The sequence below is a fragment of the Boleophthalmus pectinirostris genome, unplaced genomic scaffold, assembly GCF_026225935.1.
Source record: "Boleophthalmus pectinirostris isolate CB_2022bp ecotype Guang Dong unplaced genomic scaffold, ASM2622593v1 HiC_scaffold_6, whole genome shotgun sequence".
NCBI classification, from domain to species: Eukaryota; Metazoa; Chordata; class Actinopteri; order Gobiiformes; family Gobiidae; genus Boleophthalmus; species Boleophthalmus pectinirostris.
The window spans coordinates 4,946,285-4,960,758 of NW_026571447.1; the positions used below are offsets into that span (position 1 = coordinate 4,946,285).

The following is a 14,474-nucleotide window of genomic DNA, read 5'->3' on the forward strand; positions in this document are numbered from 1 at the left end:
TGTAACTCTTTCCTACATTCTGATACTTTACTTATTTCAATAGTCCCTCTAGTTTCTGAATAAGAGCTATTTGAATGTCAAAAATCTGCCCCTGTTTCCCTCCGTTACCACTTGACCGGACCCAACTGTTACATAGTGTGCCTTTAAATTTCCTCTTAAGGTGGACCTATTATGCAAAATCCACTTTTTGGAACGTTTAACCATGTTATAGTTTTTCCCCCTCACCATTTACTCACTCGAAGTTGTATTTGGAGTGATGGGTGCGTGTTAGAGTTATGCCGGACGTACACTGTGTGATATTTTCAATCATTTCACTCGGCCCAAACTCAAACTGTACGACCAAATCACAGGGTTTAAAAGTTCACAGCTCAAGATTCATGTTCTCACACTGTACGAACTACAGACATCCCTCACTATAACACAGTTCACCTTTCACGGCCTTGCTGTTTTCGTGGAATTTTTTTTGTGCTATTTTGTGTAATTATTTTATTTTTTTTACAGTGTATGAATGTACATTGCGTTCCTCCCCTGCGTCCTGATTGGCTAAGGGACTGTAGACTCTCTGCGCCGCGTCTCCTGTACAATACAGAATGTGTTCAGTTTGCCAAATTTACATAAATATTTGATCTCTAGCAGTGTGATTCTGAAGTTCTGTATGTTTGCAAGTTTTCTCCCCAACAAAACCCACAATATCGACAAAAAAACAACAGAGCTAGTCCATACTCAGATCTGTCCTAGCTCCTACCACCTATATCCTACCTCCAAACTCCTATGCCTTAGCTCCTAGCTCCTATGTCTTATGATAGGCCTGCAGGCGAGAGGTACAATGCTAACACTTGCTCTCCTAACTCCTATCCACTAACTCCTATGTCCTAACTCCTGACTCCTATCTCCTCACTACTAACTACAACCTATCTACTATCTATTATCCCCTTATCTTCTAATGTTTCCTAACTCCTACTTTCTATGTCCTAGCTCTTATCTCCTAACTCCTAACTCACATATCCTATCTCCTAACTCCTATATCCCAGCTCCTATATACTTGCTTCTACCTCCTATCTTCTGTCTCCTATCACCTAACGCCTAACTTCTGTCTCCCAACTCCTATATCCTAGCTCCTACCTCCTCTCTTTTAACTCCTATATCCTAGCTTTTATTATTATTATTCCTGATAAAAAAAAAAAAAAACAGACCTTCATTTTAAACAGTTTGCAGTGGTCCAGAGTTATTTCTCCTAATTACTCACTATGATGAGTTTATAAGCACTTTTCATAACTTCCAGAGACCAGAGCAGAGTTTTGTGGCACTGTAACAACTAGCATGCTAACACGCACGTCCTGATCACCAATAAAACACTCTATAATTACATGCAAACAGCACACAGAGACAAACGCTCAAATGCAAGAGGACAAATGTGTCACATGGCCTTTAAGAAAATCTAACAAATATAAATATAGGAGCACCGACAAAGGCTCCTGCGCTCGCATCCAAAAGGCAGAGGAAGACGCAAACCATCGCACAAAAAGTTGGACTTCTGGACATGCTGAAGGAAGGGAGAAGTTAGGAAAAAAACATTAGGACGACAGCAACAATAGGTTTTAAGAAGGATGCAAAAAGGGTTGTAACTGTCCTGTGTGAGAAAAGTGTATAAAGTGTGTGGTGAGGGGTTTTACAGCCTTAAAACGTCGCAGATTTTGCCTATTGCAGGTTATTTTTAGAACATAACCCCCGCGATAAACAAGGGACCGCTGTACTTGAACAGTGCGAAACCTTTTCGAGAGGCCACTGGCTTTCAAACAGCTTTGACATTCTTGCGACCTGTGATTGCAGATCAGGAGCTGGTCGTGAGGTATTAATCGGTTCTCGTTACTACACGAAGCACGACACACGATAAAGCCAAAACCCGGCCCAATCACACAGTGTAAACCCGGCATAACCTTTAATTTCTTATTTTCAAGATGCCATTTTGCCACTGTGATGTACACGCTTCATTCTCCAATTTTAGTTTCTTAATCAACAATAAATGTAGAATTCTTAGCCTCAGACAAACTTTATTGATCAACAAAGAAATAGTTTGGACACAGAAGCTCACAATGTATTATAATAAGAGAATTAAAAATATAAATGGTAATAATACATTCTAAGTATGTAGCGGAAAATTTGGCAGTGTTGCGTAGTCATTTTGGTACAAATGAAAAGAAATCCGCTGCTCACTTGTGTGATGTTCAGCTGGTTGGGGTTCTACATGTAAGACTTATCTTAACAAGATTTTATTAATACAAAAAACATTTTTAAGAATTCTGAATTATTCACACAGATTGTCCTCATTTGCTTCAGAAAATACAACATTCTGACAATATTGAATGTAAACATATATTGTATTTGTCTGTTCATGTATAAATATGTGCATTTGTCAAATATCTTACACAGATCTTTTGACAACTTTTTCATGTACTTTTATCTTCCCTTGTGCAGAACTTCCATGAATCAAAGAACACTCAAGTTCAGAGGGCCGACCCTCTGGAATCATTTAGCAAATACTCTCAAATCAATTTCCTCACTGGACTATTTTAAAAGACAGTTAAGACAATCATTGATTTGTGACGCTGTTTAATATTTGGACTACTGATAGTCAACTTGCCTGTTCATGGCTGTTGTGATAAAAGCATGTTTATAGGGGAGATGATCTTACAAGACCAATAAGGTCTTCTCATTCTCTCCTGCACAGTCATATCTGCTTTTTATCTGTTCAAAATGTTGTTTTTAATATTTGTGCAAATAAAATCTATCTATCTATCTATCTATCTATCTATCTATCTATCTATCTATCTGTCTCTCTGTCTATCTATCTCTATCTATCTATCTATCTATCTATCTATCTATCTATCTATCTATCTATCTATCTATCTATCTATCTATCTATCTATCTATCTATCTATCTATCTCTCTATCTATCTATCTATCTATCTATCTATCTATCTATCTATCTATCTATCTATCTATCTATCTATCTATCTATCTATCTATCTATCTATCTATCTATCTATCTATCTATCTCTATCTATCTATCTATCTATCTATCTATCTATCTATCTATCTATCTATCTATCTATCTATCTATCTCTATCTGTATCTATCTATCTATCTATCTATCTATCTATCTATCTATCTATCTATCTATCTATCTATCTATCTATCTCTATCTATCTCTATCTATCTCTCTATCTCTATCTATCTATCTCTCTCTCTCTCTATCTATCTATCTATCTCTATCTATCTATCTATCTCTCTCTCTATCTCTATCTCTGTTAGGAGTTGTGGACTCTGTGTTGTGTTGACGTGACTTCAGCTTCCTTTGTGCACCATAGTTTTCTAACTCAGAAATCAGTGGACTTGTTTGTTTTATGAAGTCGTTTTAGATGAATACTGTGCTTTAAAATGTTCAGATTATAACAGAATGATCCATGAGTGTCGTAGATTCTAACTATAGCAGACGCAAGCACAATATGTCTCCTTAAAATTATAATTGTCAAGACACATTTGTGAAGGATTTATGCAGATCTATTTTTTCATCTTTTTTATATTTTCGGATGCTTAAAATAAAATAAATCTTATTGGCAGAAATCTGAATCAAGACCATGCTGCAGAAAAGAGCAGAAATGGTGATGGTGTGTGGTCTTCTAAAATAATGTTACACAGTATGGCATTAAAGCAGGGGACAGCACCGGGCCAACTATTCTTTTTGCAATAAAAACTGGAAAAAGGGAAAGCACAAACATCTCCATGGACACAACAAAACAGAGGGAACTACATAGACCATGATCCTTTGCTGTTTCAGTGCAGCCTACATGAAGAAATAATGTTATTAAGCACTTTGAAATCCTAATTCTTTGTGTTATGACATGTCCTAAGGTATTTCAAGGCGTTTTAAAAGGAAAAGTTGCATATTTACAATTTGTTTAATCTCCACAAAGTATCACCATAAATATCGTACTGTGAGATGCAGATTGTGAAAATGTTGTTCCACCTTTAAAGTCTCCTGAAAGTGTGTCACCTTAAAGTCTCCTGTCGTGATTGTTGTTGTGTCTGGTGTTGTCACAGGTGGAAGACTCACAAATGGAGGAAGTGTCAGCTGGTGCCATGGCTGCTCCGCCAGGACATCCCCAACGCTCAGGAGGGCTGTGGACCAGGCCTGCAGACCAGAGGTACATACTAACGCCTATATCCTAACTCCTAGCTCCTATCTCCTGTATCCTATATCCTATATCTATATCCTATATCCTATGACCAGGCCTGCAGACCAGAGGTACATACTAACGCCCATGTCCTAACTCCTACCTCCTACCTCCTATATCCTATATCCTATGACCAGGCCTGCAGACCAGAGGTACATACTAACGCCCATGTCCTAACTCCTACCTACCTCCTATATCCTATATCCTATGACCAGGCCTGCAGACCAGAGGTACATACTAACGCCTATGTCCTAACTCCTAACTCCTACCTCCTATATCCTATATCCTATATCCTATATCCTATATCCTATGACCAGGCCTGCAGACCAGAGGTACATACTAACGCCCATGTCCTAACTCCTAGCTCCTACCTCCTATATCCTATATCCTATGACCAGGCCTGCAGACCAGAGGTACATACTGACGCCTAACTCCTACCTCCTATATCCTATATCCTATGACCAGGCCTGCAATGTCAATGTCAATGTCAACTTTATTTGTATAGCACATTTACAACAACACAAGCTGCCCAAAGTGCTTCACATGCACAATAAAGATAGTAAAATACAGCACAATAAATATGAAAAATATATCTATATAATAATAAAACAAACAAACAAAACAAAAAAAAATTAAACATAGCTTATAAAACATTTAATTAGAGTTAAAAGCCGCAGCAAAGAAATGTGTCTTAAGATCAGATTTAAAAATCTCCAGTGATGGAGCAGCTCGAACGTGGAGAGGCAGATTGTTCCATAACTTGGGGGCAGCCACAGCAAAGCAGACCAGAGGTACATACTAACGCCCATGTCCTAACTCCTAACTCCTACCTCCTATATCCTATATCCTATGACCAGGCCTACAGACCAGAGGTACATACTAACACCTGTGCCCTAACTCCTAAGTCCTAGCTCCTATATCCTATGTCCTATATCCTATGACCAGGCCTGCAGACCAGAGGTACATACTAACGCCCATGTCCTAACTCCTAACTCCTACCTCCTATATCCTATGTCCTATATCCTATGACCAGGCCTGCAGACCAGAGGTACATACTAACGGCTATGCCCTAACTCCTACCTCCTATATCCTATATCCTATATCCTATATCCTTATCCTATATCCTATATCCTATATCCTTTGACCAGGCCTGCAGACCAGAGGTACATGCTAATGCCTATGTCCTAACTCCTAGCTCCTACCTCCTATATCCTATGACCAGGCCTGCAAACCAGAGGTACCAACTCCTATGTTCTAACTCCTATCTCCTACCTCCTACATCCTATAATCAGGCCTGCAGAGCCGAGGTACCAACTCCTATGTCCTAGGTCCTGCCTCCTATATCCTAGCTCCTATATCCTATGACCAGGCCTGCAGACCAAAGGTACCAACTCCTGTGTCCTAACCCCTAGTTCCTACCTCCTATATCCTATGATCAGTCCTGTAGACTAGAGGTACATACTAACGCCTATGTCCTAACTCCTAGCTCCTATACCCTATGACCAGGCCTGCAGACCAGAGGTACATGTTAACTCCTGCGTCCGAACTCCTATGTCCTAGTTCCTGTAACTCCTATCTTCTAACTCCTATGTCCTATGACCAGGCCTACAGTCAAGAGGAAAATGCTCACTCCTATGTGCTAACTCCTACCTCCTATAGCCTATGACCAGGCCTGCAGACCAGAGGTACCAACTCCTATGTCCTAACCCCTAGTTCCTAGCTCCTATATCCTATGACCAGGCCTGCAGACCAGAGGTACATGTTAACTCCAATGTCCTAACTCCAGTGTCCTAACTCCAATGTCCTTACTCCTGTGTCCTAATTCCTGTAACCCCTAACTCCTACCTCCTATACCCTATGACCAGGCCTGCAGACCCAAGGTACCAACTCCTATGTCCTAACTCTTACTTACTGATTCCTATATCCTAGCTCCTATATCCTATGACCAGGCCTGTAGACCAGAGATACCAACTCCTATGTCCTAGCTCCAACCTCCTATATCCTATGACCAGGCCTCCAAACCTGTGGTACCAACTCATATGTACTAGCTCCTAGCTCCTAGCTCCTATATCCTATATCCTATAACCAGGCCTTCAGACCCGAGGTACGAACTCCTATGTCCTAGCTCCTACCTTCTATATCCTTGCTCCTTTATCCTATGACCAGGCCTGCAGACCCGAGGTACCAACTTCTATGTCCTAACTCCTAACTCCTAGCTCCTACCTCCTATGTCCTATGATCAGTCCTGCAGACCAGAGGTACATACTAACGCCTATGTCCTAACTCCTATGTCCTAGTTCCTGTAACTCCTATCTTCTAACTCCTATGTCCTATGACCAGGCCTACAGTCAAGAGGTAAATGCTCACTTCTATGTCCTAACTCCTACCTCCTATATCCTATGACCAGGCCTGCAGACCCAAAGTACCAACTCCTATGTCCTAACTCTTGCCTCCTGATTCCTATATCCTAGCTCCTATATCCTATGACCAGGCCTGCAGACCAAAAGTACATACTTAGGTCTATCTCCTAACTCTTGCCTTCTAGCTCCTATGTCATATGGCCAGGCCTGCAGACCTGAGGTACATACTCATACCATATGTCCTAACCCCTAGCTCCTACCTCCTATATCCTATGACCAGGCCTGCAGACCTGAGGTACCAACTCCTATGTACTAGCTCCTATCTCCTATATCTTATATCCTATATCCTATGACCAGGCCTGCAGACCTGAGGTACAACCTCCTATGTCCTAACTCCTACCTTCTATATACTAGCTCCTTTATCCTTTGATCAGGCCTGCAGAGCCGAGGTACCAACTCCTGTGTCCTAACTCCTAGCTCCTACCTCCTATGTCCTATGACTGGGCCTGCAGATCAGAGGTACACTTCCAACTCCTATGGCCTAACTCCTATCTGCTAACTCTGATATCCTAGCTCCTATATCCTTATGACCAGGCCTGCAGCTCAGAAGTCCATACTCAGGTCTGTCCTAGCTCCTACCTCCTATATCCTACCTCCAAACTCCTATGCCTTAGCTCCTAGATCCTATGTCCTATGATAGGCCTGCAGGCGAGAGGTACACTGCTAACACTTGCTCTCCTAACTCCTAACTCCTATTTATTAACTCCTATGTCCTAACTCCTGACTCCTATCTTCTAACTCCTATCTCCTCACTACTAACTACTACCTACTATCTACTATCCCCTTATCTTCTAACGTTTCCTAACTCCTACTTTCTATGTCCTAGCTCTTATCTCCTATCTCCTAACTCCCATATCCTATCTCCTATATCCCAGCTCCTACATACTAGCTTCTACCTCCTATCTCCTAACGCCTAACTCCTATAACCTAGCTTTTATTATTGTTATTCCTGATTTAAAAAAAAAAAAAAAAAAAAGAGCTAGTTCATTTAAACAGTTCGCAGTGGTTTATAAGCACTTTTCACAACTTTCAGAGACCAGAGCAGAGATTTGCAGCACTGTAACAACTAGCATGCTAACACACACATCCTGATTATCAATAAAACACTCACACAATAATTACATGCAAGAGACAAACAATCAAATGCAAGAGAACAAATGGGTCACATGGCCTTTAAGAAAATCTAACAAATATAACAAACTTTATCACTCTCCTTTATAATCAGACAAAGCCACACTGTGCTAATAAAAAACCCAGCCCCACAGAAGAAAAAATGTGTACTTTATTCTTCGTATAATTCACAGTAGCACTTTACACCACAGGACATGCCATTTTAATTCGATCGTAGCTGTTAGAATTTGCTGAAAACGGCGCCCCCTGCCTGGAGTATGCAGCGAGACGTCCAATCCCCACTGTGCCCGCTATGAAAAGACTCATTTTTAGAGTTTGGAAAATTATGTGTAATCATACCAGCAGGAGGCGCAAGCAAGAAGAGCTGGATACAGAATACATATTAAAATAGATATGCTTTCTAGTCTTAGAATATAGTTTGTCTTCATAGGCGAAAGTGCATAAGGTTTTTTTTTTTAATTAATTTTTTTCTCATTATGACTTGGTTTAGTGGTATAGTACTTATTTATCATAGTTTTACATCAGTTAAGTGTCAGTTTGTGGGGGGAAAAAAAAAATTGAAAAGAAAAATACAATAACACAGGAAGTAGCAGTGAGTAGATCATCGACACTTTCAAAATGCAGAAACAATTTATGTGCAAGAATTTTTCATTTTTTTGAGATAGTGAATGGAGTTGTCTGACCTGTTGAATGCACTTTAAGAATTTGACAGGGAGGTGGGGATAGGTTGTTGCTTCAATTCTCACAAAAAGAGCATACTGTTGTTGTGTTCCCGGGCCGGACACTTCATCACATTTCCCTCTGGGTGTGACATGGTGGAGTTAGGCCTTGTTTACATGTACACGGGTATTTTTAAAAACAGAGCCATTTCCCTTTGTTTGTACCATCTTTTTTATGCAAACTGTGAAAACTCCCATTCTGGAAAACTACGGTGTGGTGTTTGTGTGTAAAGTGAGATAAACTGAGTTTTAGGAACTGACGCGCCAAAAGTGCGACCAGTGTTTCCCTTTTGCTCTGATGATGATGATGAAGCATCAGAGCAGTAGTCACATTTCTTCTTTTGCAAACACTTCATGTGTTTCAATTTGCACACAGCTGATGAATCATATCCATGACCAGAGACCAGTGGGTTCAGAGGTCAGCAGTATTGACACTTCTTTAACAGATCTGTGGAGAGGCGAGCCCACTCACTAATGCAGGTTTTTCAAGGTATTTGTGAGTAAAACTTACAACTGTAATGAAATAAATGCTACAGGTTTGAATCTAATCCAGGTGTCACCCAGAGGCTTGATGACAGCGCTTGATGGTGTATTTATGCAGGTTCATGTAAACGAAAACTTTTTTGAAAATGATGCTGTGTGCACGATGTTATGTTTGGAAAACTGAGGGAGGGAAATATTCGTTTCTCAACAAACCTGGCAATGTGTAAATGTAGCCTTAGACACAAGATCAGTATTTATAAAATGGAAGTTAATGAGAAGTCTGCTGTAAAAGTAGGACATATTATGGCCTAATGAACAACTGAGGAAGGAGGATCTGTGTCAGACTGCCAAAATATAAGATCTTCACAAAAACTCACTAGGGGGCAGGAAATTATATTTATTTTATTAAAAATCCCCTGTGGAGAACCCCACGCCTGTCTCCTTTTTGCTACTAAGATTTCAGCAGATGCACTCCTAAAAGGAGCACAATCATATTTGCTCACTTAAAAAAATGTGGAGAAGTTTGTTTTATGAAAAAAAGGCCCTACTTCTTGATTGAGCACCTGCCCCTCACAATGTCTGTGCACACACTGTCACAGTATTTAAAGTGTCTGTGCACACACTGTCACAGTATTTAAAGTGTCTCTGCACACACTGTCACAGTATTTAAAGTGTCTCTGCACACACACTGTCACACTGTGCACACACTGTCACAGTATTTAAAGTGTCCGCGCACACACTGTCACACTGTCACAGTATTTAAAGTGTCCGTGCACACACTGTCACAGTATTTAAAGTGTCCGTGCACACACTGTCACAGTATTTAAAGTGTCTCTGCACACACACTGTCACAGTATTTAAAGTGTCCGCGCACACACTGTCACAGTATTTAAAGTGTCTCTGCACACACTGTCACAGTATTTAAAGTGTCCGCGCACACACTGTCACAGTATTTAAAATGTCCGTGCACACACTGTCACAGTATTTAAAGTGTCCGCGCACACACTGTCACAGTATTTAAAATGACAAAGGGCTGTTATAGATTTTGGTGGTGTGTGCGATGATGATGAGCAGCTTCATAAGAATCCAATCTCCTGAGGCTGCGGCTCTGCTCAGGTCATTACAGCTCCACATAGGCCACATTATAAAAGGCACATTATGAAGACTCACATTTACCTTTCACTTCAGACACACTCACACAGTCACAGTCACACATCTATTCATTCATGAACCTATCTCCACCTCTAGTTAGAGTTTTCAGCTGAGCGCCAGGCACAAAGTCACACTCTTTTTTTTTTTTTTACAGTTATAATATTCTAATATCATTTTTATATGAGACTTTTATTTATTTGATTCCTGGGGTCCCTGGGGGCAGCTCTGGTCAGGGTTTGTGTACACGCGTGTGTGAATGGGTGAGTGGTTCCTGTTGTAAAGTGCTCTGAGCTGTGAAGATGGAAAACTGCTGTATAAAAATCTGACTATTTACCAATAAATGCAACAAAGATTCCAGTTTAATCCGTGTATCATTCGTTCATTACTTTTTCAATATAAAACCAAAAATAAGAAAATGAAAAAACAACAGTTTTCTTCATTATTTGTCTCCAAAACCAAAAATAAAAAATGGATAATGATTAATTTTTTCAGTTTTAAATTTTGTGTTTAAATGAAAAATGGAAAAAAAAACATAACGACTGTTTCCCGTTTACGTGACTCCCTTGACTGCGATGCCGAAATTTTGCGCTGCATATGGACTGAACCAGGACTGATCCAGGTCCGGGACTAGAGCGGGACCAAACCGGGACCAGAATAGGACCAGACCGGGACTAGACCAGGACCAGGGTGGACTCCGAGCTTTGACTCCGAGCCTCTGCGTGGTCCGAGCCTCAGCTTCGAACTCTGCCCTGCCATGGGCTCTGAGCCTCCGGTCTGGTCCCGGTCTGGTCTCGGTCTGAGTCCCGGTCTGAGTCCCGGCCTGGTTCTGGTCTGGTCTCAGTCTCAGTCTCGGTCTGGTCCCGATCTCAGTTCTGATCTCAGTCTCAGGCTGGTCTCAGTCTGGTCTCGGTCTCAGTCCTGCTCTGGTCCCGGTCTAATCCCGCTCAGCTCCTGGTCTGGTCCTGGTCTGGTCCCGTTCTGGTCCCGGTGTGGTCTCTGATGGATCAGTCTTAGTTCAGTCCGTATGCAGTGTAAAAGTTCGCGGAAGTGACGTAAACGGGACACGTCCGTTATCCGTTTTTTCCATTTTTCATTTAAACACAAAATCGAAAACTGAAAAAACGAATCGTTATCCGTTTTTTCATTTTGGTTTTGGAGACAAATAACGAACATATAAAGAACAGTTGTTTTTTCGTTTTCTTATTTTTGGTTTTATATTGAAAAACTAATGAACGAATGATTCAGTTTAATGCTTCACACTGAGACACTCCATTTAAATCATTAAAGACGTTGATTTTTCACAGATTTTTTACCGTGTTAAAAATGTGGAAACCAGAACTAATTCACTTTTTGACTCCTTTGCACCGTCTCGCACCTGTCACTGACCCCCCTCCCTCCTGTCCCCCCACAGCGGTGTCATGCCGGCAGCTGGACGGTGCCCAGGCGGACGTGGGCCAGTGCCTGAGGTGGGCGCGCTCCATGCCCCCCTCCACCCAGCGCTGCCTGCTGCCCTGCCAGGACGACTGCCAGCTCGGCCCCTGGTCCAAGTTCTCCCCCTGCACGGCCGACTGCGCGGGGGTGCGCTCCCGGAAGAGGGCCCTGATAGGTGAGGAGGGGGGGTGAGGGGATGAGGGGGTGACGGGGTGATGGGTGAGGACGGGGAGGAGGGGGAGGAACGGGCAAGAGGGGAGGAGGGGAGGGGGGGAGGTGGTGAGGACAAGTGGAGCTTTTAATACTCAAGTGTGTGGTTGCCAAAACTAAACTGCTATGTCTTCTAAACACAGACTACGGATTCTAACCAGGACTAAACCAAGACTAAACCAAGACTAAACCAGGACTAAACCAGGACTAAACCAGGACTAAACCAGGACTAAACCAAGACTAAACCAACCAGGACTAAACCAGGACTAAAAACTAAACCAGGACTAAACCAGGACTAAACCAAGACTAAACCAGGACTAAACCAGGACTAAACCAAGACTAAACCAGAACTAAACCAAGATTAAATCAGGACTAAACCGAGACTAAACCAGGACTAAATCAAGACTAAACCAAGACTAAACCGAGGCTAAACCAGGACTAAACCAGATCTAAACCAGGACTAAACCAGGACAAAACCAAAACTAAACCAGGACTAAACCAGGACTAAACCAGGACTAAACCAAGACTAAACCAGGACTAAACCAAGACTAAACCAGGACTAAACCAGTACTAAACCAAGACTAAACCAAGTACTAAACCAGGAATAACCCAAGACTAAACCAGGAGTAAACCAGGACTAAACCAAGACTAAACCAAGACTAAACCAGGACTAAGACAAGACTAAACCAAGACTAAACCAGGACTAAACCAAGACTAAACCAAGACTAAACCAGGACTAAACCAGGAGTAAACCAAGACTAAAATGGGTATCAATCACTTCTAAACAAACACTACACACTGTTCTACCCAGAACTAACTGGGACCAAACCAGGATTAAACTAAACTAGGACCAAACCAGGATTAAACCAGAACTAAACTAGGACCAAACCAGGATTAAACCAGGACTAAACTAGGACTAAACCAGGACTAACCCAGAAGTAAACCAAGAGTAAAACTACACGATGTTGTACCGAGAACTAACAAGGACTAAACCAGGATTAAACCAGGACTAAACTAGGACTAAACTGGGACTAAAGTAGGTCTAAACCAGAAGCAAACCAGCATTAAACTGAGACTAAACCAGGATTAAATCAGACATAAACCAGAACTAAAGTAGGACTAAACCAGGATAAACCAGGACTAAACCAAGTCCATACAGGCTTTGGATGGTGAGGATAGGTGCAGGAGGGAGCACAGCGCAAGTGGAGCTTTTCGTGTAGAAATGTGTGAGTGTGTAAGTCTGTGTGAGTGTGTGTGTGCATTTTGGATGGAGAGAAGCACGAGGGATAAGCGTGTGTGTTTGCCAGGACTCAAACAGGACTGAATCAGGATTAAAAGGGTACGAGCAAGACTAAACTACATGTAAATCAGCTCAAAACAAAAACTGAACCAGAATAAGGTCTAAACTATAACTACAGGTTCGAACCAGGAATAAACCAAGATTTAACAAAATTAAACTCGGACTAATTCAGGACTAAACCAAGAGGGTTTTGGATGGTGAGAATTGGTGAGAGAGAGTGCCAATAGTAAACAAGGACTAAACCAGCACTAAATCAGGACCTAACCCAGAACTAAACCAGGATTAAACCAGGACTAAACCTAGTATAAACCAAGTTGTAAGAGGGCTTTGAGGTGTGGAGAGAGGAGGAGGAAGCAGAGCACAAGTGAGGCTTTTACCGCAGAAGTGTGTGTGGGTTTTTGGACGGAGAGGGGCACGAGGAAGTATTGTGTAGTTGCCAGGACTAAACCAGAACTAAACCAGGACTAAACCAAGACTAAACCTGGACTTGGTGTGGAGAAAGACTTGTGTGAAAGATAATTAGTTTCATCAGATTTTGAATTTTAAATGTTATTTTAAGTATATGTTTTCAAAATGTTTAAAATTCAATATAAAAAAAAACACCTCTTAAATATTCAGCACAAATATTTTCAAGCCCTAAAATTCAACTGTCTAAATTCAGACTCTCTAAATTCAACTTCCTAAATTCAACAGTTTAAATTCAACAGTCTAAATTCAGACTGTCTAAATTCAACTTTCTAAATTCAACAGTCTAAATTCAACTGTCTAAATTCAGACTGTCTAAATTCAACTTTCTAAATTCAACAGTTTAAATTCAACAGTCTAAATTCAGACTGTCTAAATTCTAAATTCAACAGTCTAAATTCAACTGTCTAAATTCAGACTGTCTAAATTCAACTGTCTAAATTCAGTGTGTACAAGTTGTAGTGAAAAAAAAAAATTCCCAGGAAAGATTCAGGATGCCAAGATATTTTTTCAGAGTTAAAAAATTCAAAGTTTGAAATTCAAAGTCTAATGGAACAAATTCTCTTCCAGAGACTTGTGTGACTCAGTGAGGTATAGAGAAAATGTCACTGTCACTCCATCCCAATAATACACAGAGGCACTATTTTGTACTGCTACTGCATAAAGTACAGATTAAAGATGCACTGTGTACATTTTTTGATGAAGGGTACAGCATCTGGTTGTCTCCATGGAGAACTTCTTGCTGTGTGTGTTCTGCTGTACGGCACCAAACCTACTGTATTTTTTATCTCCATATAAACAACAGGTGGAGCTATCAGGCCAACAATGCAGTTTTATCAAGCCATTTTATATGGACGCTGAGAGGGGTCACAACAAACGCAAACGCCGCAACAAATACAAATGCGACAACACAACAAAAAGCCACAAC

At 41.1% G+C, this 14,474-nt stretch overlaps 1 protein-coding gene across 1 annotated transcript in view; it reads left to right on the forward strand.

Moving 5' to 3' along the window:
• The window catches only part of LOC110156660 (thrombospondin type-1 domain-containing protein 7A-like), a 594,009-nt gene that overhangs the window by 408,020 nt on the left and 171,515 nt on the right, over positions 1-14,474 (forward strand). The window contains exons 16-17 of the mRNA XM_055163373.1: positions 4,102-4,205; positions 11,552-11,746. Coding sequence (XP_055019348.1) covers positions 4,102-4,205; positions 11,552-11,746 — 299 coding nt within the window. The remainder of the gene's footprint in view (positions 1-4,101; positions 4,206-11,551; positions 11,747-14,474) is intronic.